Here is a 26,506-nt window from a genome sequence, read left to right as displayed (position 1 = left end):
TGCTTTCCTAGGTTAATAACTACCCTCACATTTGAGCAACTGGGTTAGAAATATAGTCCAACAAAACGTACATTTTTCCATTAAATTTATGTTTCAGATGATAAAATATCTCCTTAAATTTTTGAAGGATTTGCATGTTTTCATCCCTTAGGAATAATCTATGATTCCATGAAATTAATATCCTAAAGAGGACTAACTATAACTTCACATTAATTTAGTTTATTATAAAGTGATGACTGAATAAGTTTACTTCTTTTTGAATATCAAGGATTATTTTTCATTATTTTCTCTCTCTAGTAATATGTTCTCAGTGCATATTTTGTTACCACCATAGAAAGACTTTTGATAAGGCACATGTGCATTTTTCCCATCTCTTCTTTTATATCTCATGCTCTCACTGCCCCTGCCTCCCACCTTTTCCAGGAAACCCCTCTCCTCCATCACCCGCAACTGACCGTCTTTTTGCTCCCAGGTGTTTTGGGCATTCTGAGTGTGACAGACAGTATTCTAATGATTTACTTGTCATCTCCAGGGAGACAGACAGTAGTCTTCCACATCCCCCAGGGAGCATTATGTGCAAATTGGATTCATGAAGGGACTTAGATAGTTTCCTTTTGTGCTTTATGAAAACTTCGATAAGCTTTTAAAAAGCAGAACAGATCAGAATCACAACTTTTAACCACATATAGATATTTTCTGGTCACTTAACTGAGGCAGGATTCTCTGTTGTTGAATCCTGTCACTGAACCTTTCTCAGCTGTGGCTTCTCTCTCTGCCTTTTCAGCTTCCTCTGGGGCGATCAATCTAGGATCTGCTCTTTCAAAGAAGCATAAATCTCACATCAGAATCCAGGCCCCCTTTAAAATTGTCACAAATATGGACACACATAGAGTGGTTTGATTTCAATTGGGACATTTCTGAGCCTTCTGGCTTGAGCAGTGTCCTGAATCTTAGTTGTTACAAATGGTCTTCACTTTGCTGATTCCCTGAAGGAATTCTCTTGAGTGTGGTCAGCAATGATGAATGGCACTCATTTATGTGACTAATGGAACAAGTCAGAAAAGAAACATCCAAATAATAACAATAGGAAGAGCCACAGAATATGAAGTCTTCATTATTTCCTTCAATATTTTATTTCATTTATTCATAACAGCAATATATTATATGAATTTTATTCTTTTTTAAAGATTATTTTCATTTATGCATACAAGAACTGGGGTGTAGGCCATAGGTGCAAGGGGTGAGAGGATTCACCATAGACAGAGTGGGGAGCAGAACAGGCAGATGTACTGAAATCCACTGCTGAGGGGAGCTGAAGGCAAGACAGGAGAGGTCTGCTGGGCCATGTGGGTCAGCTCCGTGTCCGGGGATTGAACTCATTCTGCAGTGGCTGGCCATAGCTTGATAGCACTGAAACTTTAACCTCTGCACCACCAGGGAAGCCCCATGACTTTTATTCTTACTATGATGCAACTACTAGGTAAATGTTACTATCCCCACTTTCTTGATGAAGTGATTGAGGGGCAGAAAAATTAAGTAACTTGTCCCCAAGTCATAGAACTGTTAAAGTGAGAAGCCAGGATTCAAATAATTTATTTTTTAAAGATTTATTTATTTATGCATACAAGGCCAGAGGTTTGGAGGGTGAGAGGATTCACCGACAGAGTGGGGAACAGAACAGGCAGACTGACTAAAATACACTGCTGAGGGGAGCAGTGGGCAAGTCAGGAGAGGTCTGCTGTATCATGTGGGTATCTCCTTGGCCGGGGATCGAAATTGTTGTGCAGTGACTGCAGACAGCTTCATAAGTTGCGTCTTAATCTCTTGCACCACCAGAGAGGCCCACAAATGATTTAATTCTAATCTAAAACTTGTAGTTTTCATTTCTATCTTACATACAGAAGATATTAATCTACGTGGCAATTTTTAACAAGAACCTGGTATAGAGATAGGTCATGGATTAACACAGAAGAAATGAAGAAATCCACAAATACCTAGGTCATTTTATAAATAACTTTCTTTATTTCAGAGTAAGTTGTGAATTCCAAATTGGCAAAGGTGAGATTTCCAGTATTTCAACTCTCTAAACGACATTTTGTTAACAATTTGGAAAAAACAATCACCACCTCTACCATAATCTAATCAGTTGTATCCAAATGATCCATGGAGGAGTAAAAATTGAATAAATTCATATTACTTTTATTTATTTAGACTCTATCTGTACAGGTGGAAAATTCATCAGATTCAGTTAAAGTTAACATATTTAAAGTACTAATTATGTAGTCAAATTTGGCTATTATCTAATTTTTTTCTAAATAAATAGACTTGTATTTCTGGTTCAAAATTATATTCTAAACAGATTCTTAACTTAAAATAGGTGACAATTCCTCCCTGGTGGCGCAGCAGATTGAGAGCAGCGCTGTGAAGCTGTCCACAGCCTCTGCAGTGTGGGTTCCATTCCTGGCCAGCCAGGGAGTTACCCACATGGCACGGCAGACCTCTCCTGTCTCCCGCTGCTCCCCTCAGCTGTGTATTTCGGTCTGTCTGCCTGTTCTGCTCCCTGCTCTGTCTCTGGTGAATCCTCTCATTCTCCCACACCTCTGACCTGTACCCCAGTTCTTGAGTAAAAACAAAGAGGTAGTTTTAAAACAATAGGCCACAATTGGCCTCCCTGGTGGCCTAGGGGTTCAGTATCAGTGTTATCACCACTGCATCTTGAGTATGATCCCCAGCCAGGGAGCTGCTCCCCTTAGAAGTGTATTTCAGTCAATCCTCCTGTTCTTGTGCCCTACTGTCTCTGGTGGATCCTCTCATCCACACCTCCACACCCTTGGCCTACACCCCAGGACCTCTATGCAAAAAAAAAAAAAAAAAATAGCCTATACTCACTATAGAAAGCAAGAATGGTAGCAGATAACTTAAAATCTTATAACTGTATTTATAGAACTCTCATAAGATAAAATACATAGTAAAGGCTTAACATGCAGATAATTTCTCTGATGAACTCTATTTGCTTTTTGATATATATTATAGAAATCTATGACTCATGACAAACTAATTCTCAGAGTATGGAATATTATTCATATTTATGAGTTGATTACTTTAGTGTATGTTGATTATATCAGATGATTACTTAATTTTGAGTCTATCAACAAGCAACAGTTTTACAGGGAAATTAAAACCTTACCACTACTTGTTCTTCTCAAGAATGGTTCTTTTTTAAAAAAAAAATTGTTTATTTACATATATTTTACATTAATTTTTATTTTTGTACAATGTTTTTTTGTCTCTCAGGTGTAGTCCTCATAAAATTCCCACCACCAATTCACGTATGCACCATCACCATAGTCCCTTGTGCTCTTCCCTCTCATTTTGCTCCCTCTCCCTCCCTTGTAGAATGTCTGTGATTTATAGTTGCCTGTTAATTTTGCTTTTTGCTAATTATTATTATTTTTTCCTGATCCCTTATTTGTTTCCACTATATTCCTCCTATAAGTGAAACCATCTGGTAATTTTCTTTTCCTTCTGGCTTCTTTCACTGAGCATAATCCCTTCTAGTTCCATCCATGTTGCTGCAAATGGCATGAGTCATCTTTTTTAATTGCTGAATGGTATTCCATTCTGTATATATACCACATCTTCTTGATCCAGTCATATATTTTTGAGCATTTGGGTTGTTTCCATAGCTTAGCTATTGCAAATAGTGCTGCAACAAACATAGGGGTGCAGGTCCTCTTTTGAAAAATTAATGTCTTTGTGTTCTTTGGGTAAATTCTTAGAAGTGGAATTTCTGAATCAGATGGTAGCTCCAAGGAATAGTTCTTTTGAGATTTACATAGAAAAAGAGAGTTCATGGGTAGGACTACTGCAGAAGGAAAAATATTCAGAGAAACTAGTAATATAATAAAAAACTTTTTGACCATTAGTTCAATTCATTCAACAGAAATATACTGAGCATCAAAAATGTGTTAGCTAGGACTCAGTTCCTGAACATTTGAATGAGTAAGAGTATGTTCTCTGTTCTCAAGGAGCCCCACCCTTACTGGAAAATGAAAGATGGAAAAATAATCACAGTATAACATGCTATGTGTGTAGAAACAAGCTATAAGGAGGAAGAAAATCCATGCACAATTGTTTCAATGAATAATATTTTTGATGAATTATATAAGATAAGTAAGAATTTTCCAGGCATAAAAGAGGGTGGGAGGACATTCCAGCCTGAGGACATAAATGTTGACTCTTGAGAATACATTTAAAAAGTCATCTGGTGTGGTGAGCATTGAGTAAAGGATTCCAAAGGGAGGGTAGAAGGCGTTGCAGCACAGGTTATATATTTAGACTGTGAAAAGGGAGAAAAATGAATTTGTGGGGTTTTTAAATCATGTTTTACTTTTTCTTAATGTTTAAGTAAGAGTTGATGAGGTACGGGCCTCCCCAGTGGCGCAGCGGTTGAGCGCTGGGTTGCGAAACTGCCCGCGGCCTCTGCGGCGCCGGTTCGATCCCCGGCTGCTCCCCGGCCACTGGAGGAGGGTCCCACAAGGCGCGCAGACCTCTCCTGCCGCCCGCTGCTCCCCTCAGCAGTGTATTTCGGTCCTTCTGCCTGCTCTGCTCCCCGCTCTGGCTCTGGTGAATTCTCTCACCCTCCCGCACTTCTGACTGTACCCAGTGCATGTATAAACAAAAACAAACAAACAAACCAGCAAACAATAAATAAAGCATGCCTCTATTAAAAAAAAAAAAAAAGATTAAGAGTTGATGAGGTCCTATATTACTTAGTAAATAGAGTGGAACACAGAGATTCCAGAGCCATGGAAGATTAGATCAATCATACTTGGTGACTAAGTTGATGTATTGCAGGTGAGAGAGAAAAATAATTTTGAAAATGAATTTATATTTTAAGTAATTATGTGCAAAGTGACAACATTAATTGAGCTAAGCAATGTAAAATCATAGACAAATTTTGTAAACTAATGATGGGAACTGGGAATGTAGTGAGAGTAGTTTGGTGACAAACTCTGAATAACTCCAAATGGAAAAACCAAGTAAGGTAAATAAGAGAAAGGAAAGTTCAGGTGAGAGATACCATGTCTTATTGAATCACTGATCTCTAATTTCTTTCCAGATTTTATAACACTTCTCTCAACACCTATGCTATTTCAAATGTATTAGTGTAGCTTCATCAGTCAACATCCAAAAGTGTCTCTGTATAAAATACACTGCAGAAATGTAAAGATGCAAGACACACAGTAATAAGGAGTGAAATGTCAATAATGAATCAAAAAGTATAATGGAATAACTAGAAGCCAGGCACTGCTGGTAGAAAAGAAAATGTTGAATAAGGAATATCAATTTCCATTCCCTGTGTGGGGTTTTAATGTGTTTCTCAAAAATGTGTCAGAATTCCTGGTGGTTAGCAGGAGTTACTACTCTATAGATCTTCAACATACACTATTTGTACAAGTGATGAAAGTCAATCTTCTTTTCTTCTACAATTTTGAACATAAAAAAGAACTGTAAAGGAACTTAAAATCTCAGGGGTTAGTGCCATGAAAATGTGAGTTAGAGTGACCTTCTGGAAAAAGGAAGGATTCTGAAAAGTATAATAATAGAACCAAGGAAATTCCATGCAGATACTCTCCAAAGTGATAATGATTTTATACCTTCTGAATGAGAAGCTGAACAAGCACCAACTTTTGGAAATCCTTGAGGGTGACCAGTGTTGCATTCTAGCCAGTAAATTCTTATGCATTTTAGACAGTTGTTAAAAGTTGAGAGATTCTTGATTTTGATCCCCTCAAGAATTATAGAGATTCAATGAATTCGCATAGGCTTTTGTAAGAACTTCATGTGCCTATGGAAAAACAGAGTGGAGGGAGATAATCCTTAGACATAGGAGGATGACTCTGAAATCTTCAGTAAACCCTGAGGTCTGACAAACAAATGAGTTCAGGATCATATTAAGAAGCAAAATCTTAAATGCCAAAATACTACCTCCAATAGGTGAGTCACTTATTTCTCATAGCCCCAAAGCAAAGATGAATCGAGAAAGATCAAATGGAACTTTTGCCCTGGCTTTACACTGGGAAAGCTTCCAAGGTACTTGTGTCTCTGAATCACCACTTAAGACCAGTGAGGGAGCTGGGATCCTTAACTGTTGTAGCTGCGGAGATATTTAGATATGGATAATAATTTCTAATTCTCAATTCACTACAGTGAGCAATAGCCTATGTGTTTGTCATGTCAGCAAGCATAAGGCAGGTTTTCTATTGATTCAGGCAGACATAAAAAGGAGAGTCCTGGAGCCCTCAGTAGATTTTCAGGTTTTAATGCTCTTTCTATACCAATAGTTCTGGGGCAAATCTGAAGACTGGCGAGGCAGGAAGGCTGGTGGGCCTCCCAACCCCTGGTGAATCTTTAATCTTTCTCCTTGGGCTCTCTCTGGTGTTGTCTTCTGGTCTCTTCCTCTGGTAGCTGTTTTGCCTTGTACATCTTCTGAGTGATGCCACCCTTATATCCCTGACCTCTAGGCTCAAGTGTGCGCACTTGCACATGCACATACATTCATGCTCAGGTGTCCATAGTCAGTCACATATGCCCCACATCCACACACCTTTTACATCAATAAGATCAAGACTGCAAGTGAGGGCCTCCCCGGTGACGCAGCGGTTGAGCGCTGGGTTGCGAAGCTGCCCGCTGCCTCTGCGGCGCCGGTTCGATCCCCGGCTGCTCCCCGGCCAATGGAGGAGGGTCCCACATGGCGCGCAGACCTCTCCTGCCGCCCGCTGCTCCCCTGAGCAGTGTACTTCGGTCCTTCTGCCTGCTCTGCTCCCCGCTCTGGCTCTGGTGAATTCTCTCACCCTCCCGCGCTTCTGACTGTACCCAGTGCATGTATAAACAATAAACAAACAAACAAACAAACAAATAAATAAAAACATGCAAAAAAAAAAAAAAAGACTGCAAGTGATAGCCACAGAAGCCAATGGAGTAAAAGCCTGACCAATTCATTTACCCTACAGTGTTCCCTAAGGATCACTGCATACTTTATATTAAGAGATATTCATGAAGCTGCTCTGGAATAGAAGAAATGGCACTGAGTTTAGAATCAGGGTTAATAAGTTCATCCCCCAATTTTACCTTGTGTAAGGTGGGCAAATCTGAGTGTTGGTTCCTCATCTGTTAATGAGGATAACAATACATACCTCAATTGTATAATTAAGCAAAGTAAATTTGTAAAGTTCCTGGGCAGAGTTGTCACTTAATAAATGATAAAAAAAAAACCTGAAATAATCCATTAAACAGATATTTGTTGATGACATGTTATGAGTCAGACTATCCAGAAAAACTTATGAATAAGGGCCTTCCTGGTGGCTCAGCGGTTTAAATTGCAGCCCTGTGAAGCTATCTGCAGCCACCGCAGCACGGCAGGAGTTCCATCCCTGGCACCCACCAAGGAGCTAACCCATATGGTGCAGCAGACATCTCCTGTCTTACCCACTGCTCCCCTCAGCAGTGTATTCCAGCTAATCTGCCTGTTCTGTTCCCTACTCTGTCTCTGGTGAATCCTCTCACCCCCCTGAACCTCTGGCCTGTACCCCAGTTCTTGCATGCATAAATAAATAAATCTTAAAAAAAAAAAACACTTATGAAGAAATGAACTAATTTTAAAGAAATCTCTTTTTTGGGGCCTCCCTCAGCACTATGGCTGCTATGGCTTAAGTTCAATCCTGGCCAGGGGGATGATCCACATAAGGCACAGCAGACCTCCCCTGTCTTGCCTGCTGCTCCCTGTAGCACTGGATTTCAGTCAATCCGCCTGTTCTGCTCCCCACTCTGTCTCTGGTGAATCCTCTCACCACCAACACCCCAGTTCTTGTATGCATAAATAAAAAAATAAATCTTAAAAAACAGAAAATAGGGCCTCCCTGGTGGCACAGGGGGTTGAGCACAGTACTGTGAGACGGTCTGCAGCCTCTGCAGCATTTCTATCCCCAGCTGACCAGGGAGATACCTACATGGTGCGGCAGAGCTCCTGTCACGCCCGCTCAGCAGTGTGTTTCGGTCAGTCTGCCTGTTCTGTTCCCTGCTCTGTCTCTGGTGAATCCTCTCACCCCCTGCACCTCTGGCCTGTACCCCAGCTCTTGTATGCATAAATAAATAAACCTTAAAAAAAAATAGAAAATGGCTGTCTGACAGCTATTTCCCAAACCAAATGCAAGGATGATCTAAGAAATTGTTTCTGGATATTTATGATATAATCACAAAGGACTTGAATTATTTGTTAAGTATCTTGTATAAACATGGGGAAAATAAAACCATGAAATGCACAACATGTATACTATACTTCAGTAGGACAAGACTCAGAAAATGAGACTTGAGTCTCGTCCGCTTCATCTTAGATTCACTGTATTCTCACTAAATCAGAACAAGGTAAATTTAAAAACTGGGAAGTCACAATTTTAGATGAATTTTATGCACTTTTAATTTTTTACAGTTAATTCTCATAAATACCCTGTGACTAAAGTATTATGTTCCCCATTTTACAGATAAGGAAATAGAGTTCTGAAAGGTTAAACGTGTGTGAGAGATCATGCTGTGGTGAGGACAACCTTGTTCAAACAAAGTTCTTTCCAACCTAAATCCCATGATCTTAGGCTGATACTACTACCTTGCATCTTAATTTATTTATTTATTTTTTACTTTTACGTAGAAGAACTGGAGTGCAGGCCAGAGGCGCGGGGGGGGGGGGTGAGAGGAATCACCAGAGACAGAGTGGGGAGCAGAACAGGCGGATTGACTGAAATCCACTGCTACAGGGAGCAGCAGGCAAGACAGGGGAGGTCTGCTGTGCTCATGTAGGTCAGCTCCCTGGTTGGCGATCTAACTCAGGCCTTAATGGTGATAGTGCTGAGACTCTCTAGGTCACAGGGAGACCCTAAGTTGCATCTTTAAAAAAGTAGATAAGCCACTTTAAATGTCCTCATAATCACAGTCTCATCTTACCCAAAACTAATGGTAAAATTAAGCTATTTGAGCATATGCTTGTTAATCAGTTGGTGGTAAGAAGTTGTTTTTATATTTCCCAGCAAATAATTGGTCTTCAGTGAGTTGGAAATGCTGTTCCTTTCTTAAAGAGGACTTGCGTCCCGGGAATCCAGCAATTTCTGACAGGGAAAGGGCCAGAGTCAACAGCAAAGAAAGTATACAACTGCCAGAATAAGCTGCCAGCAAACCATCCACACTGCCAAAAACAAATCTATTTTGCTTGGCATATGGGTTCATAATTGCTAAACAAGTAGAAACAGTAAGATGAGTGGGTTTTACCAGGTTGAAAAAAAAAAAAAAAACAAAACCCATCAAAGCCGCTAGCATTTAAATGATCAAACTTTTAATGTATATTTACAAACTAATATCAGATTTGATTATCATAAGTCAGGGGAAATGTAACAAATATGTTTTCAAATTTTATGGTTTAACGCTTGATATTCTTAAATACAGTATGGTTTACTTGGAATCATAGACTCAAGGCCATAGTAGGAATCTTAGGCCTTGTAACACTGAACCCTGTCATTTTCCAGAAGTCAAATCCACATCCTTAACAAGTAAAACGGCCAAAGATCACACCAGCCTCAGAGCCACATTTTGAGCCCAAATGTTCTCTCTTTTTTTGCCCAAAGTTATACAACTAACTATTGATAGAACTGGAAGTAGATCTTAAGCTGTCTCTTTTCTTCTCTACTTAGTATTTTACTATCTTAAAGAGGCATGTGATTATCAAAGGCCAAAAAAAAAAAAAATACAAGCTGATACATGGCAGACTGTATAATGAAATAGGTATCCAAAGGGAAAAAATAGTCATTAAATATAAAAAGTTTGTTCTATTTCAAATATGAAATTTATTTCATTTCCTGATTTCTCTTGTTTCTTTTCTAGAAACTCTTAAAAGCAATTGGGGAAAATATTCATTATTTCCTTTTGCCGAGACAGGTAGTAAATGCTTAAAATTGATTTAAGATTGAAAACTGTGTCCATACTTTCCCCCAAAAGATCTGTTTAAAGTGAACCCAATGAACTTTCTAAAAAACCACCTCCTTTAGTTTGTGATTTGCATTAGACAATTTCTAAAAATAATAGTTTTGGTATATGGCCTCAAGGAAGTTCTATCTTTTAACTTACTGAATTATAGGAGCTTTATTGTAATTTTTTTTGCCAGTTTCCAGGCAAGTAAAACTTTCTAAGTTAAGTATGTTTTACACCTCAGTTCTATTCTGTATTCTACCTGTTGATAACGTTTAGACATAGTGAAGATTGGGGCGAATATCTGTAATGCAAGAGAAATGTGTAATGAAGAAGAGACAAAGATAATGTTTGTGTGCAGGCTGAGGGGCACCCTGGCACCCTCAAACTTGCACATGTGAAAGGGATTCTGCCACCTGCCACATAAAGACAAAATATATGCTTAATGTGTATGATCTTTAATAGAATGTGCATAGAGAGGGAAGAAGAGAGAGCATATCGTTTCCCTGTGAAATATCCAAAGTTATTCATCCCCTCATGGGTAAATGCCCAGACAAACAAGGTGGGCCGAAAGCAGGACCACTGAGGACCAAAAGCCTGCCACAAGTCTCAGGCACCTCCTGGTGGGGACCCATAAGAAAGGGGCAGGAGGGGCCAGGCGAGTCTGGAAGGAAAAGAACAAAGTCAAAATCGAGATAAAGGCTGCCGTTGTCAGCCTCCCCATGGGTCTCTCGCCCAAGTATCTACTTCCATGTCCCCCAGGTTCCTGGTACAAGTCCAAGGCTGAGAAGCAAGTGGGTCCTTTTTGTGTCTCCCTCCCTGAGTGTCTTCTGTGTCTCCAGCATCCCCTCAGCTCCATCCTCAATAGGTAGGGCTGGGAACAGGAGACTCCCTTTTTTTATGGAGATGCTTCTGTTGTAATAAAACAGAAATGCCTGATATGAATCAATAATTTTAAGATTTTTTAAAATTTAAAATTATTTAAAACATAATTTTAAGATTATTTTGTTGAAAACATTTCATAAAATCCATTGATCAAGACAAAATTCTAAGTAAAAAGTTGTTTTTGCCTCAGTGGCTTCATATTTGGTCACGTATAAATCCTGCAGGAAGATTCGGCTGCATAGATTTTAAAAACTCTGTTGGAAACTTTGTCCATAAATTATATTTCAGTATCCCAGAGTGAAAACAGTTATTTCTTCTTGAACCTTTGCTTTCCCCCATTTCTGCCACAAAATTTAAGAAAATATATGCCGTTTTCTCACTTAATCCTTACAACAATCCAGTGAGGCAAGAAACATAATTAGATAATTTGCCTAAGTGTACAGAGATACTAAAAGATGGATCCAGAATCCCTAACTTGTTAGCTAACTCAAGAACAAAGCTCTTGACAGCTACTGCATTATTCAGACTAAGTTCTTATGATAGACTGGATTTGTAAAATGGCAGACTCACAAGAGAGTCTCCTCAAATATGCAAAGTCAGAAATGTTAGCCTTACATAGACCCACTCACAGTAGCTTATTAAATTTCTTTTTTTTAATGAGAATTCTTTTTTTTAAGATTGATTTATTAATTTATTTATACAAGAACCAGGGTACAGGCCAGATGCGTGGGAGGGTGAAAGGATTCATCAGAGACAGAGCGGGGAACTGACCAGGCAGACTGATGAAGTACACTGCTGAGGGGAGCAGCAGGCGCTGCAGGAGAGGACTGTGTGCCATGTGGGACCCTTGCTGGTGGCCAGGGATTGAACAGGTGCTGCAGAGGCTGTGGGCAGCTTCGCAGCCCAGCACTCAACCGCTGCGCCACCAGGGGAGGCCCTTCTTTGGCTTTTGGATCCACAAAGCACTTTCACTGGGGGAAAGTGTCAGCCCTCCTGACATCAGAGTAAAAATTGACATCTTCTTTTTTTCCACCTATTTTTTTAAATTTATACAAGTTTGATTTCTCTTCTCAGGTGTAGTCCACATAAAATTCCCACCACCAAGACACTGGTGATCTGTCACCATAGTCTCTTGTGCTTTTCCCTCTCCTGTTTTATTCCTTTGCCTTCCCCTCCCCTGCTGAATGTTTTGTATTTATAGTTACCTGCTAGTTTTGCCTTTTTTTTTCCTGATTCTTGTTTGGTTCCCCTATATTCTTCCTATAAGTGAGACCATCCAATATTTTTCTTTTTTCTTCTGACTTATTTCACTGAACATAAGCCCTCCTTTTTACAGATGGCACAGTTTTATCATTTTTGATAGCTGAATAGTATTCCATTGTGTGTGTGTGTGTGTGTGTGTGTGTGTGTGTGTATATATATATATATATATATATATATATACCACATCTTCTTGATCCAGTCATCTGTTTTTGAGCTAGGAATATAACCAAAGGTCACAAAAAATATTAATTGGAAAGGAAACCTGAAGCACTATTTACAATAGCTAAGATATGGAAAATGGAAACAACCTAAAAAGTTGAGGTCTTAAGTGAATCTTCCTCCTTAGCCACAGTGGTTCTTTGGGGTATGGGGAACCTGTTCCAAGCCAATTCATAATTAGAAATTCACTAATTCAGTCACAGTAATTGCTCTGGGGGTAGCTGTGTGAGCCAAATTCCACAAATCAGAATCTTTCCTTGAGCGTTTTCTCCTGTAGATGGGATAAATAGATGATTAAGACCTCTCTGGTGGCCTAGGGTTTAAATTTCAGTGCTATATATATTATATAGATAGATAGATAGATAGATAATATAGATAGATACACTAAAATGTATGTGAATATGTATACACATATATGAATATATAAAATTTGTGTTAAAATGTATGCATAAATATATATAAAACATAAATGTAAAATATATGAATATATAAAATATGTATGAACAATATATAATAATATATGAATATATATTAATGACATATGAATATATATATATAAATAGAGAGATGAAGCATTGATAGATATCTCAGCCCTCATAAAGCCATGAGCTATATTGTTGGTTCAATTTTGTAGTTGAAGGAACAAAGATTTGAAAAGAGTAAAGAATGTGCCCACATCCCCTCAACGCTGGAGGCAGAGGCAGGATGTGGACTTTGCATCTGGCCTGGTCGCAGATTCCTGGACTTAGCTGCCACAAGATGCTGTTCCCAATGGCCCTGCATCTATAGGACCGTGACCCACTTCGTGGTTCTCATACTTGACTTCCCTCTGCTAACACCTAAACAGCCAAAGACCAAGCCAGTAGTTTAGATGCAGCAAGGAAACACCCCAGAACAGTTGTGGGATTCTCCTCAAGGGAGGAGGAGAAACAATTACATGCAATTGGAATTCCTGCTGAAGAGTTCTGAGGAGGACCTCCGGGAAGTATCAGTCAGTTCTGGATTAGTTGCTGCTTCTGAGGTGGAGCTGGGAGGAGCAGGGGTTAACCTGGGCTGATGGCCATCATGGGGGGAGCTGAGTTAACAAGTGCAGATTCCCAATGATAGGTGGGAGGAATAAAGCAGAGCTAGTAACAAAGGACTAGTCACCAGTGAAGGGGCCATTAGGGCATTTTACAGCCACTGCCTGACCTTGAAGTCTCCAGTTAAAACTGCAGTGGGAAGAGTCCTCCCTGGTGGTCTAGCGTTTGAGGTTTGAGTCTCAGTTCTGTCACACTGTAGCCTGAGTTCGATCCCTGGTCAGGGAGCTGACCAACAGCAGACCTCTCCTAGACTGTCCGCTGCTCACCTTAGCAGTGTATTCCAGTAGATCTGCCTGTTTTGTTCCCTACTCTGTTTCTGGGGAATCCTCTCGAATTCCCTACTCTGGGGAAACCACCTTTGGCCTACACCCCAGTTCTTGTATGCAAGAAAAAACAAAAACTGCAGCAACATTATTTGTGTCTGTCATAGTTAAAATAACAAACGACTTTTTTCTTTTTCCATCTGAGTGGATTTTCATTCTTTCAGTCCTGGGCCAAATTTTCCTTTTTCATTCAAATTTGTTGCCAACCCAACAGCAGTTTTACAGAACTCAACACATTTCAATAGCAAACACCCACTGATGTTACCTAGTACAGCTAGGTAATATTAAACATGCCTCCAAGTAGTAGGGAACTGAGCAGCTTATCAAGACACTTTCTTCTCAAAGCCCAAAGATAATAAGACATTGAAAGAATCTAAAGTATGCCATACCAAGACAAGTTGGAGGACGGAGGACCCCTAGATGAGCAATATAATAAATGCATTTCTGATACTATGAATTTTCAATATCATCTCTTTAAAAGGAAAAAATATATGCTGTTTCCATAGGAAAAGCATTACGGGGAATGGGTAATCCCTTTCCTGTTCCCAGGTCCCTAAATGTTAGAAATTATGTAATAGAGTCTAAAATGTAAAGAGATAACAAAGATTCTGCTGCAGTTGCAGTGTTTATTTAAATTTCCTCCATACCACCTTTTTTTTTCTTTCTCTCCCACATTGTGTTCTGGGGTCAGAAAATATTCAGGGTTTACAACTGGAAAAAATATTTATATTATAATGTTATGGGTCCAGTCCTCACTGTAGCATCGCCTTGGTATTAGGCAGCACAGCTGAAAACATTTGCATTTATTCCCTGTCCTGAAGTTTACAATCTCAAAATAAGAACAGTGTGAACATAAAATGACTCCACCAAGAGAAAATTGTAATTATTCTGGCATCATTGGCAAGGGCCAAGCAGTAACTATTTAGATTGCACCGTCATGGCCACATTTAAGCATCAGGAAAGAGATTCGGCTCAAGTGGTTCTTTGCCTTAAAACCTGCAACAATCGTTAAATACTTTTTAACTTTTAATTGAAAATTCTCCACAGCTGTAACTCTCTGTAACAGGCATCCTTAATGAGTGAAATAAGAAGTCTGGTAAACAAATCAAATGTAGGTCAAAGAAAAATCAAGACAATCTGAATGATCTAAATCAGCTTTTTTTGTTCTAAGAGAGAAAAATGATTCGCTGAATTGATGATTTGTTCATCTCTGACACTCAGTAGATATGGGGAAAGCAAAATAAATGTTTAGTACATATCCTATAAGTACAGAAATTATGCTTGATTGCAGTGTAACATTTTGTTAGCTATAAACCATTATATATTGAAAACCACTCAAGAATATGGGATCCCACATTTAAATGACTTTAAATAGTAATTCAGTCTGGCCTCTAATTTGTGCTCAGAATGTGGAAGAGAATTGGAAGATGAAGACCACAATTACATAAGCTTGATCCATTAGTGAAATTAAATATAGCGCACATAAACACAAAGAGTTTATTTAAAATAAATCAAATATCCTCATGTTGAAGCCACAAATTGTGAAATTGCATATGGTTTTCATACTAACACCAAAACTTTTCAATGGCATGTGCAACTGACTAACCTTCTTTCCACGGCCACTGAGTTCCCACTGAGCCAACCCACATATCAAACAAGTCCAGGAACACGCACCCACTGCTGATGCAATTTGTGGTCAGAGGCCCGAGCATGGCAAGACCCTGCGGTCATTTTCACACAAAGGTCTCAGGACACAGCTTTTGAATGAGGTCAAACACTGAAAACTAATGTGGTTGTGCGTGATTGAAATACATTGTTGGGCACCTAATCAGAATAAAAGATCATGGGTGGTGGCCTATTTTCATTTTGTTTGTTCTGATGTGATTTTGTTATTCTTTTTTTCTCACCCTCATCCCTTATACCCCTTTGACCTTTTCTTTCTGCCACTCCCTCTGAACCTCAAAAATCTCACTTTGTTGGGCCTCCCTGGGGGCCTAGGAGTTAAGGCTCAGCACTGTCACCACTATGGCCTGAGTTTGAGCCCTGGCCAGGGAGCTGATCCACATAGAGTGCAACAGACCTCTCCTGTCTCGCCCACTGCTCCTCTTAGCAATTTTTTCAGTTCACCCACCTGTTCTTCTGCTCCCCACTCTGTCTCTGGTGAATCCTCTCACCTGCCCCTGCCCCCTGCATCTCAGGCCTACACCCCAGTTCTTCTATGCACAAAAAAAAAAAAAAGTAACGTCACTTCCTTTCTTGGTGTCCACTAGTTTTTCTAAGTATTTTGTCTTGTCGAATTGTTATCATGTAAATGTTCAGGACTTGTCTCCATCATTCTCACTTGATTTACTGCATGTAATTAATTACCTAGAAACCTATTTTGCTGTGAGTTGTAATGGTTTGTCTTTTGTTATGGCTAAATAATATCCCATTGTGCAAATACTACACCTTCTAAGTTCAGTTTCTATCAGTGGGCACTTAGGTTGTCACCATGTCCTAACTATAGTAAATAATGCTTCAATAAATATTGTGGTGCGTGTACTTTTTTGAGTTCATGGTTTCATATTCTACAAAGAGATGCCCAAGAGTGACATTGCTGGATCTTACAGTACTTTTGTCACTGGGTGGCCCCCAGGGAAAGGGGAGGTTCCAGGTTTTCTGCCCCACCCAAGGGAGGGTGGAGCTGAGCTTCGAGGAGTAGAAGCTAGAGAGGAGACTGGGGAAGGAAGGAAGCAGGATGAGGAGCCAAAAGAAGACTTGGAGGAGGCACATGGAACAGAGAGACATGTGAAGAAGCCGCACTTGCTTCTTGGTCCTGGACTAGTTGAAATAGATGTGGGTGGCAGCTTTTACCTTGATTTTGATTTGCTCCTGTCTCAGACGTGCTGGGCCCCTTCTGCCACTTTCCTATGGGTCCCCACCAGGAGGTGCCTTAGACTGTGACAGGCTTTTGGGTCTCATGGGCCCTGCTTTGGGCCAACCCTGTTTGGCTGGGCATTTACCCATAAGGGGAAGGTGCTTGATCTGGAAACTATATTTTTCCATTCCATATTCCTCCTCCAGGGCTCCTTCTGCCTCTCCATACTTCTTCCATCCTTCCTCCATTGCCTCTCCCAGCTGCTCAGCTGCACCCTTCCTTGGGTAGGGCAGGAAACCTTGAACCTCCCCTTTTCCTGGGAACCACCCTGTTGCAACTTTATTTTTTAATGTTTTAAAGTAAATGCAGTTCTCTTTCAAAGTGGCTACACCAGTTTACATTCTCACCAACAGTGTGATAGAACTGTTCATTCCCTGCATCCCTGAAAGTCTGTTTAATGTGGGCCATTCTTAGTGGTGTGAGATGGCATCTCATTGTGGCTTTGACCCGAATTTTCTCTATTAAAAGTGATAATGGGGCCTCCGCTGGTGGCGCAGCGGTTGAGCGCTGGGCTGCGAAGCTGCCCACAGACTCTGCAGCGCCATTTCGATCCCTGGCTCCCGGCGAGGGTCCCACATGGCGCGCAGACCTCTCCTGTCATGCCCGCTGTTCCCCTCGGCAGTGTATTTCATCAGTCTGCCTGTTCTGTTGTGCTCTGGCTCTGGTGAATTCTCTCGCCCTCCCATGCTTCTTACTGTACCCAGTGCTTGTATAAATAAATAAATAAAATCTTTAAAAAAAAGTGATAATGGACATTTTCCCATGATTGTTGGCCATCTGGATATCCATTTTGTTTGGTATCTTTTTCAAATACCTATGTAGAAAAGTAGAAGGGAAAAATACTACATAGATAAAGGGCTCTTTGAAGCAGCTTAGTGCTTCTCTATTATGTTATTTATTTTCCTTCTGTACCCTTATTTTGACACATTAAGTGCAGGGTGTAATGTCTTTATGCGTTTCTAGAACTGGTCCATTTCCAAAACTATGTGCAGAAAGTAACAGAGGTAGGAAGAGAGTGAGCTACAGAGCCAGATCTAATCAGATCTAATCCTGGTTCTGTCTGTAAGGGCCACTGCCCTTGAACACACCCTGAATCTGAATGATGTATCTAGAAAATGAGAGAGTAAGAACTGCCACCATAGACTGTCCCATTAAAGCTATATGAAGGGACCAACATGGTATCTGCTCACAACTAGAACAGTAAGTGGCAGCTATTATATTATATTATATATATTATTACTGTTATATTATTATTACAAATTATGAGTAGTTATCGATTCTTAGATAAAATTTAAATAGATGACTTATTGGTATCAAAGATACTTTCTTCACCTCAATGTGCATAAACGCCTTAACGCCTTAACAGCATTTGGATATGAAATTACACGAGGTCCATCCATTAGTATGTTTATTGTATCTCTTTATCTTATTCTTTAACAGCTTTTGCAGATTTTCTACATATATATATATTTGTTCATCTATTGCCCTCTGATCTGGTAGGAATTTGGAGTACTGGATCATAGGGAAAACATGAACTTTTGTGATTTTATTATTATAAATAATTTATATGAACAGGTTGTTTAGAAACAGGCTACCTAATCTCATACACAAAATTCTTGATCAGTGTTTTTTTTTCTTAATTCACTGAGCAATAATAGCAGCTGTTTTTTTTTGTTTGTTTGTTTTTTTGTTTTTTTGTTTTTTTTTTAAAGATCTATTTACTTATGTGTGGAAGAACTGGAGTGTAGGCCAGAGGAGCAGGGGGTGAGAGGATTCACCAGTGACAGAGTGGGGAGCAGAATAGGTGGATTGACTGAAATCTGCCATTGAGGGGAGCATCAGGCAAGACAGAAGAGGTCTGCTGAGCCATGTGGGTCAGCTTCCTGACCGGGGATCAGGACACAGTGGCTGGCGATAGCTTGATGGCGATGGTGCTGAGACTTTAATCCCTGTGCTACCAAGGAGGCCACTGGGAATTTCATGGTTACCTAATTTTGCCCTCCTCAGAGCTAAGTGAGTGATGGAGACCGTTACTAAGGAACTAACGTGCATTTCTGGTTTACATTGTAGGTGCATCCACCTTGTTACCAAGTTTGCTTGGCTTACTCCTGCCTGCCCTCGGCGCCCTTATCTACTTGGAATTCTGAATGTGGTGTGACAGCTGCTGTTCTCAGACCAGCTCAGAGGACAAACACCCCTGTGATGACTACAATTCCTTCCAATTCCTGTGGCTCCATCCTAAGGCAAATAAAGTATCCATTAACAAACTATCCAACTGATTTACAATACACGTTATGACTGAGGCATTCAGGAACCCTTTCATCCAAAAGAATAAACTTTTAAATGGATATAAAATGATTTTTAACTCGTTCCAATATGCCTTATAAACCACTTAACCTGATTCTGTGACAGTTGCATGATTTAATCCAATGGGACAAGTTACAGTGTTTAATTCTATAGGCTGTAGAGTGAAAGTAAAATCACCATACACAGGTGCTTTAAATTTAATAACAAGTTGTGAAATATCATAGAGGTTGAAATGTTGATTGTATGTGGTATATGTAAGAGTAATACAGTCTTTCGTACTATCTTCTCTGTTTAGGGTCTTGCATATTTTTGAATGACCCCTTTCATCAGGACATTTTGAGTTTTCTTGAAGAAAATAGAGTATAGCAACATAAATTCCATTGCCTAGATAATTTTACTGAATGATTTGAAAGATTTTGACTATTGAAGCCCAAATTCCACAATTTATCAGTGTTATTATTTTCAAAGTATTTTCTAAATATTTGATTTTCAGAATCAGTAACACTTTTCAGTTAGTTTTTTAATGGTAAAGTCCACATTCCATATGAAGTTTTGTACTTCTGTATTCTATTCCGAAGTTATTTTATTTATGCTTTTCTTATCAATTTCAAACCATAAAAATCAAAGTTCTTATCTAGAGTATTATGATATCACTGTATTTATTCATATGTGATGATGAATTTTTGAAAGTGCTTCCATTTTTTTAATTGAGGTGTGACAGTCTCTACACAGCTAGGAATAAATGGCAGTTGTGTGAATATCAATTATCTAATACTATCCTAGTATCTTTCTTTTTCTGCATCTAAGAAATGATGCAGTAAAATGTTTCTTTATTAAAGGAATGGTATAAAAAATTACCTGTAGGTTGGAAAAACTACAGTATTCCTTCTTTTTAAAAATTTAATTTAAACTCATTGTTCACTTCAATGCAATACTGAAAACTGGCTAAAAGTACCAAATCAATATGTGCAAATGATACTTTAAAGAAAGGCCAGGAGGAGACAAATAATGTGTTTCTGCAATGATGTCTCTTACATGTTGGTGCTTCAGGTTTTATAGGTTGTGAAAAGGAAGATACACATTTCTTCATTATCCATGGTGTGCAGAGAAATGTGTTTGAGTGTGGATGTGAAAGAAATTGAATAATAAAGGATTAGCTGGCTCATGAAATGGTGCAATGTCTGATGATTCAAGAGGTATTATCCTATTTTATTAGCACAACCTTGCTAGCTAATTAGAGATAGAGTTTATCTTTTTAGAAAGGATACCGTATAGGTTCGTAAAAGAATATTTACAGGAAGCAAAATAGATCTATTACTACTTTACCCCTACTCCTTACCCCCTTTCTTTAATTTTTAATTTGTATAATTTTTGTACTATATGGCTATGTGTAAATGTTTAAAGCTTTCATTATGAAAATATCAATAAATATTTCATTAGTTTACATTTAACTCTATTATAAAATGAATCTTTTTAAAACAATAAGTGAAATGGATGATTTCCCATGGAAGTATGTCAACAGTCTTAAGATCATAAAATACTTAATTATTTGAAAACACACACAATGTCTTCATATTTTAGAGAAATGAATACTCTGAAAGCCTTCTGTACAAATGTTTGTGTTTTCATTGTTACATGTTTGGGTTTTCTTTCCCAGTATGAACCATGTTGGGCATTTTTATATAATTGGCAATAACCAAATCTTTGCATGTTCACCTTTTATTTCAATGTATGGCAATAAAAAAGCAAAACTGGTTAGATTTTGCCTAAAATGGTTCTGAAAGATCAGGAGACAGACTTTGGAGTTTGTTTACTTCATTTAAATTTGTGGCAGAGATAAGGTGAATTCAGTCTCATATACTGATAACTCAAGTCTCTCATTTCCTCATGCTATTGTACCAATTTGACTGGGACCATCAGTTTTAAACTGTTGTCAAACTAATTAATGTATCATCTGCTTTAAGATACAAGATTCTTAATTAAACTTTATATAGTTCTAGACACATCTGATTTTTCTTTGTATTTCAGGAAAGGTGATAGTAGTTTATTTGATACTGATAACTATTGAATTGACTTTTTAGTTCTTTTTTATCATTTTTCAATGGAGTAGTATAGGACTGTGCTTTGTCCTTTTTATGAATGAAAACAAATTATAAAGAAATAAATGTCTTACTGTTACCCAAGGAATGGCCAGTGTCCTGTCAATCTACCAAAATGAAAATTCGCTGTCAGAAGGTTTTCACTGTAAGTTCAATAGCATGGACTGCATCTTCATTGTTACGTGGTGGGCCAGCATTTGAACTGTTCTATGAAAAGTATAGACGTGGACGCAAGACACACACACACACACACACACACACACACGCAAACTGAGGTGTGCACACATGCTGAAATACGGTCACCTGGTAAATTACTAATTAATGAAGATGTCAGTGAAAAGCATGCAATGCAGCGCTACACATGAAAACATGCTGTTAGGTGCTTACAAAGTAAGAGACTCATTTAACCCCAAACAAGTTGATACTCTAATAGAAGAATTTGCATAAAAGCAAGACCACAGATAGGAATTTGGTATAGCGAATGCCTTCTCTGAGTCCTGAGGAAAACTGAGCCCAAACTTCTAAATCCCAGGGCCTCCTGTGTTCTGCCTCACAACTTCTGTGTTCTCATTGTGAATTTGCACTGACATTCTGACCTCTCTTCCTTTTTCATGGGACTTGCTTCTCTCCTAGATCTTGGCTTCCCTTTTGGGTCCTGCCTCTGTTTCTCGACCTTAAGTATTGGATTTCTTCTATTCTAATATTTTGCTTCTGGTATTTGACCTGGGATTGACCGCGGCTCTCATTCCCCAAGCTTTGGGAGATCAAAGCTGCTTTCTGTGGGAGTGTTTTCTGTGTTAGCGGGTCTCAAATTTGGGCTGTCCATTAGGACCACCTGAAGAATTTGAACAAGTGAAATGGATTCTCTGGGACCCAGTCCAGACTTATAAATCAGAATCTTGGGAGTGAGGCACAAGAATCTGTCTTTTAGGTTGTTCAGGAACACCTGACAGCCAGGTTTGGGAAAACAGCTTATCATGATTACTACAAGCTCTAGATTAACTTATTTTTAACTGAACCAACAATATCAGCATCATGTATAAGAAATTTCAACATCTTAAGAAAAAAAGGTCATTCTCTAAAAATGTTAATTTGCTCATTCATTCTTTTGGTTCTACAGTGTAAGAATCAAAAAGTTACGTACTTTTTCACTAACAAAAATGAGCCCTGATTTGTTTCTAAAACCCAAGCAACAGACTGAAGTTCACTTCAGAAGATTTCTTCTCTAAAGGAATGTGGATTACTTTTGCTTTTTTTTCTTCATGTGACTTGGAAAGTTAATTAAATTTTAATACTTAATTTCCTGAGTCTATAATCTTCTGGTGGTTGCTAATAAAAAGATTGATGAAAGGTGCCCATCCCCAACTTCAACATTTATTTTTCAGATTAGAAACTGGTTTTGAATGAGTTGACTTTAAGATTACTTGATAGGAAATCAAGGTTAGATTTCTACATTGTTTATTGTATTTAAAAAACAGGTATCATTCTTTAATTACTAGTGATAATGTGGTACTTGGGGTAATAGCTGTATCTATGGGGCTGTTATCATTTGGTTCTAGAATGGAGTCCAGCTCTTCCTGAAGACAAACTATGAAGAGAAGAACTTGGTCTTTTTGTGTCCTATCCCCACTGTCATGTACAGTTTGATGCATGTACAAACATGTACAAACATGTACATGTTTGATGCATTTAAAGCAAATGGTGAATAACTTCTCACCTTGTATTTCTACAGTGGCTGTGACAAATGACCACAAGGGATTGGCTTCAAAAAACAGAAATTTGTTCTCTCACAAGCTAATCCAATCTGGAAGTCGAGGTGTCAGCAAGTCCATTTCTGCTTGGAGACACTGAGGGAAGAACTGTTCTGTGCCTTTCTCCCGCCTTCTGCGGCTACAGGCATCGGAGCTTCCCTTGTCTTGTGGCATTTTCCCTGGGCCCTCATCTCATGTGCTCATTCATTGGATTAGGGTCCACCCTCATCTAGTTTGACTTCATTTTAATTTTATTACATCTGTAAAGATACCTACTTCCAAATAAAATCACATTCACAAGTAACAGGGGTATATAAATATTGGGAAAATACAATTCAGTCCACTATACATTTTCCCTGTTTTTAATCTCTGTATACTGAGGCCTCCCTGGTGGTGCAGGGGTTAAGTCTCAGCACTATCAGGCTGTTGCCAGCCACTGTGGTGTGAGTTCGATGGCCGGCCAGTGAACTGACCGACCCATATGGCACAGCAGACCTCTCCTGTCTTGCCTGCTGTTCCCCTCAGCGGTGGATTTGAGTCAATCTGCCTGTTCTGCTCCCCACTTGGTCTCTAGTGAATCCTCTCATGCCCCACATCTCTGGCCTAGACCCTAGTTCTTGTATGTATACATAAATATAAATAAAAAGTAATGATATGTGTATACATGCCATTCACACTAAGGAGAATATGCTGGAAATGATGTTATAAGCATGTTTTAAGAAAACAAATAACACACACTAGTATGGATGAATCTCAAATGTATTATGCTAAGTGAAAAGAAGTCAGATTTAGGGGCTCCCTGGTGGCACAAGGGGTTAAGACACAGCACTATGAAGCTATCAGCAGCCACTGCAGCATGAGTTGCATCCCTGGCTAGGGAGCAACCTGCATGGCACAGCAGACCTCTCCTGACTCACCCACTGCTCCCCTCAGCAGTGTATTTCAGTAGATCTGCCTGTTCTACTGCCTACTCTGTCTCTGGTGAATCCTTTCACTGCCCCGCATCTCTAGCCTGCACCCCAGTTCTTGTACGCATAAATAAATACATATTTTTTTAAAAAAAAAGAAAAGTCAGATTTATAAGGATATGTCATTACATTTATATTACATTTTGGAAAAGTCATAACTCTAGGGACAGAGAACAGGTCATTAGTTGCTAGGCATTAATTGTAGGGGGAAGTTCTATATGCAAAGGACTAGCATGAGAGAACTCTTAGAGTTGACAGAAGTGATAGTATTGACTGAAATCTAAGTATTTGTCAAAACAGCAAAAGTATGTTTTACTATATGTATTATTTTTATACTTTAATAAATGTAGTTGTACAAAGACCATGGGCAGTGGACAGAACTATTATTCTATTTCTATCTGTTATTGCTTGACCAAGTAATGTGATATTTGGAGGATATTTCCTTTTCTGTAGAATGGGGATAACATTCAGAATTTCTTCGGTTATAAGTGGTAGACAATCAAGCAAGATTGCAGGGAGTAAATTTCTTAAAATGAGATATTAACAGGAAAAGCACGTTGAACTGACAAAAAACATCCTCCACTCTACTTTATCTTCCCAAAGTTCTATGAGAATTTAAAAAAAAATTATAAAATTACACTGCCTTATCTAATCTACCCCAGGTGGAGATGAGAGAACGTGGTAGGGAGCAGGCCCATGGACAACGATGGAGGATTATGAGTGAGTTAGTGGTGGTCTGAATTGGTAACCTCTGAGATGTGATTCTGTACTTCTGAATCATATGCAGTGTTGTAAACCAATGTTACCTTGACAAGTAAATAAAATGCCTCATATAGTAAGTTCCCAACAAAGCTTGATCTCCCTGTACCACCATTACTTTTCAATGGATATATACAGTTTATCCTTTAGGACTCCTAAACTTAGTTCAGGGATGGCGTATCAGTTTACACCTAGCACAGAAGATGGCGGTCACAGACAACTCCCAGTCATTTCTCTCTTGGTCAGGTAGAACTAATTGAATAACTGAATCTGATATCAGAATGCAGAGAATAAGATAAAGGGTCCATTAGCATAGAAGACTTCCTTTTACTATATTTTAAATGTATACCTGTCCTGGGCCTCCTTGGTGGCCTAGGGTTTAAGTTTCAACACCGTCATGGCTACGGCCTGAGTTGGATTCCCAGCCAGGTTGCTGACCCACATGCACAGCAGACCTCTCCTGTCTCGCCTGCTGCTCCCTTCAGCAGTGTATTTCAGTAGATCCACCTGTTCTGTTCCCTGATCAGTCTCTGGTGAATCCTCTCACCCCCTGCACCTCTGGCCTATATCCAGTTCTTCTATGCAAAAAAGGAGAAACATTAAATGCATATATGTCCCATGATGAGGATTGAGGTAAACCCATTGAGAAACAGTCTGTCTACATTTTTTTTCATTACTTATAAGAAAGATGATGTGTATATCCAGGTATCCCACATTTTCCAAATGACCTCAGAATTTCATTGAAAAAGGTTCTCCACATAGACAATCATTCCAAATAATTACAGGCAAGTGTTGAAAATCCACACACCATAGTAAGTGAAATTTCATAATTTACTCTTGCAATTATTTGCTGCAATAGTGATGCAGAAACAACCACAAAATCTCCGTGGTGTAGAGCAATAAATATCAATTGCTCGCACTTCTGGGTCAGTGGTGGCTCAGCTCTGTGACTTGGCTCGCATGGGCTGGGCTCCTCACGAGCTCGGGGGCCGGCTGTCAGCTGTGAGAGGCTGCCTCCAGTGGGGCCTCTAGTATAACTTGGCTTAGCTCCACTTTTCCCTCATCTTTCAGCAGACTTGTTCTGGAATGTTCTCATGACAATGACAGTGATGCAACAATGCAAGTGGAAACTTGCAAGTCCTCATTCAAGCCTTTGCTTGCCTTGTGTCTGCTAATATCCTATTGACCAAATCAAGTTACATTAGAAACCCAGAGCTAAGGGGCAGGGTGTATCACCCATATATGTGGGACGGCATGTTAAAATTATAAGCAGAGGGTGTGGGTGGAGGGAGTGTTGAAGACTTGGAGCCAAAATGATGCCGTCTGTTACTGATAGTTACAAATTCCATCATCTCCAAGAGACCATCCATTTTACTTGTAAAAGAAAAAAATTACTTCTTATTAAACTAAAATGTTTTCTCATCAGGTAGAATTTTTACCTTACAATGATTGAAATAGCTGCTTCTTTGCCCACAGATTTTTGATGATATTATTCTTATGCATTGACACAAAGGAAACTGTACACAAAATAGATTGTGTAAGATAGTTCTAAAGCATCTTCACATTCAGAATATGATTCTTCCAAATCATTTAAAAACTCTAAGCAGTTGATACTTGCATTTTATCACAAAATAGCATCCTTTGGTGTTATTGGTCTGTACATCATTTCTTTTTTTTTTAAACAAAAGATTGATTGATTGATTGATTGATTGATTTATAGAAGAACCAGTGTACAGGCCATATATGCAGGAGGGTGAGAGGATTCCCCAGAGACAGAGCGAGGAACAGAACAGGCAGACTGACAAAATACACTGCTGAGGGGAGCAGCAGGCGCAACAGGAGAGGTCTGCTGCGCCATATGGGAACCTCGCCTGGCCGGCGGGGATCGAACTGGCACTGCAGAGGCTGTGGACAGCTTC

At 39.2% G+C, this 26,506-nt stretch overlaps 1 protein-coding gene across 2 annotated transcripts in view; it reads left to right on the top strand.

The window, feature by feature from the left end:
• CNTN1 (contactin 1) overlaps positions 1–18,850 on the top strand; it is a gene marked incomplete at both ends in the record, with an annotated part of 185,035 nt that extends 166,185 nt beyond the window's left edge. For both annotated transcript variants that reach the window (XM_084255481.1, XM_084255480.1), the window contains one exon: positions 18,774–18,850. In XM_084255481.1, coding sequence (XP_084111607.1) covers positions 18,774–18,850 — 77 coding nt within the window. The remainder of the gene's footprint in view (positions 1–18,773) is intronic.
• Positions 18,851–26,506: the final 7,656 nt, after the last annotated feature.

Source organism: Talpa europaea, assembly GCF_964194135.1.
Source record: "Talpa europaea genome assembly, chromosome: 15".
Classification (NCBI taxonomy): domain Eukaryota; kingdom Metazoa; phylum Chordata; class Mammalia; order Eulipotyphla; family Talpidae; genus Talpa; species Talpa europaea.
The sequence above is the reverse complement of the archived record's forward strand: the minus strand, read 5'-3'. Positions and strand labels throughout refer to the sequence as shown.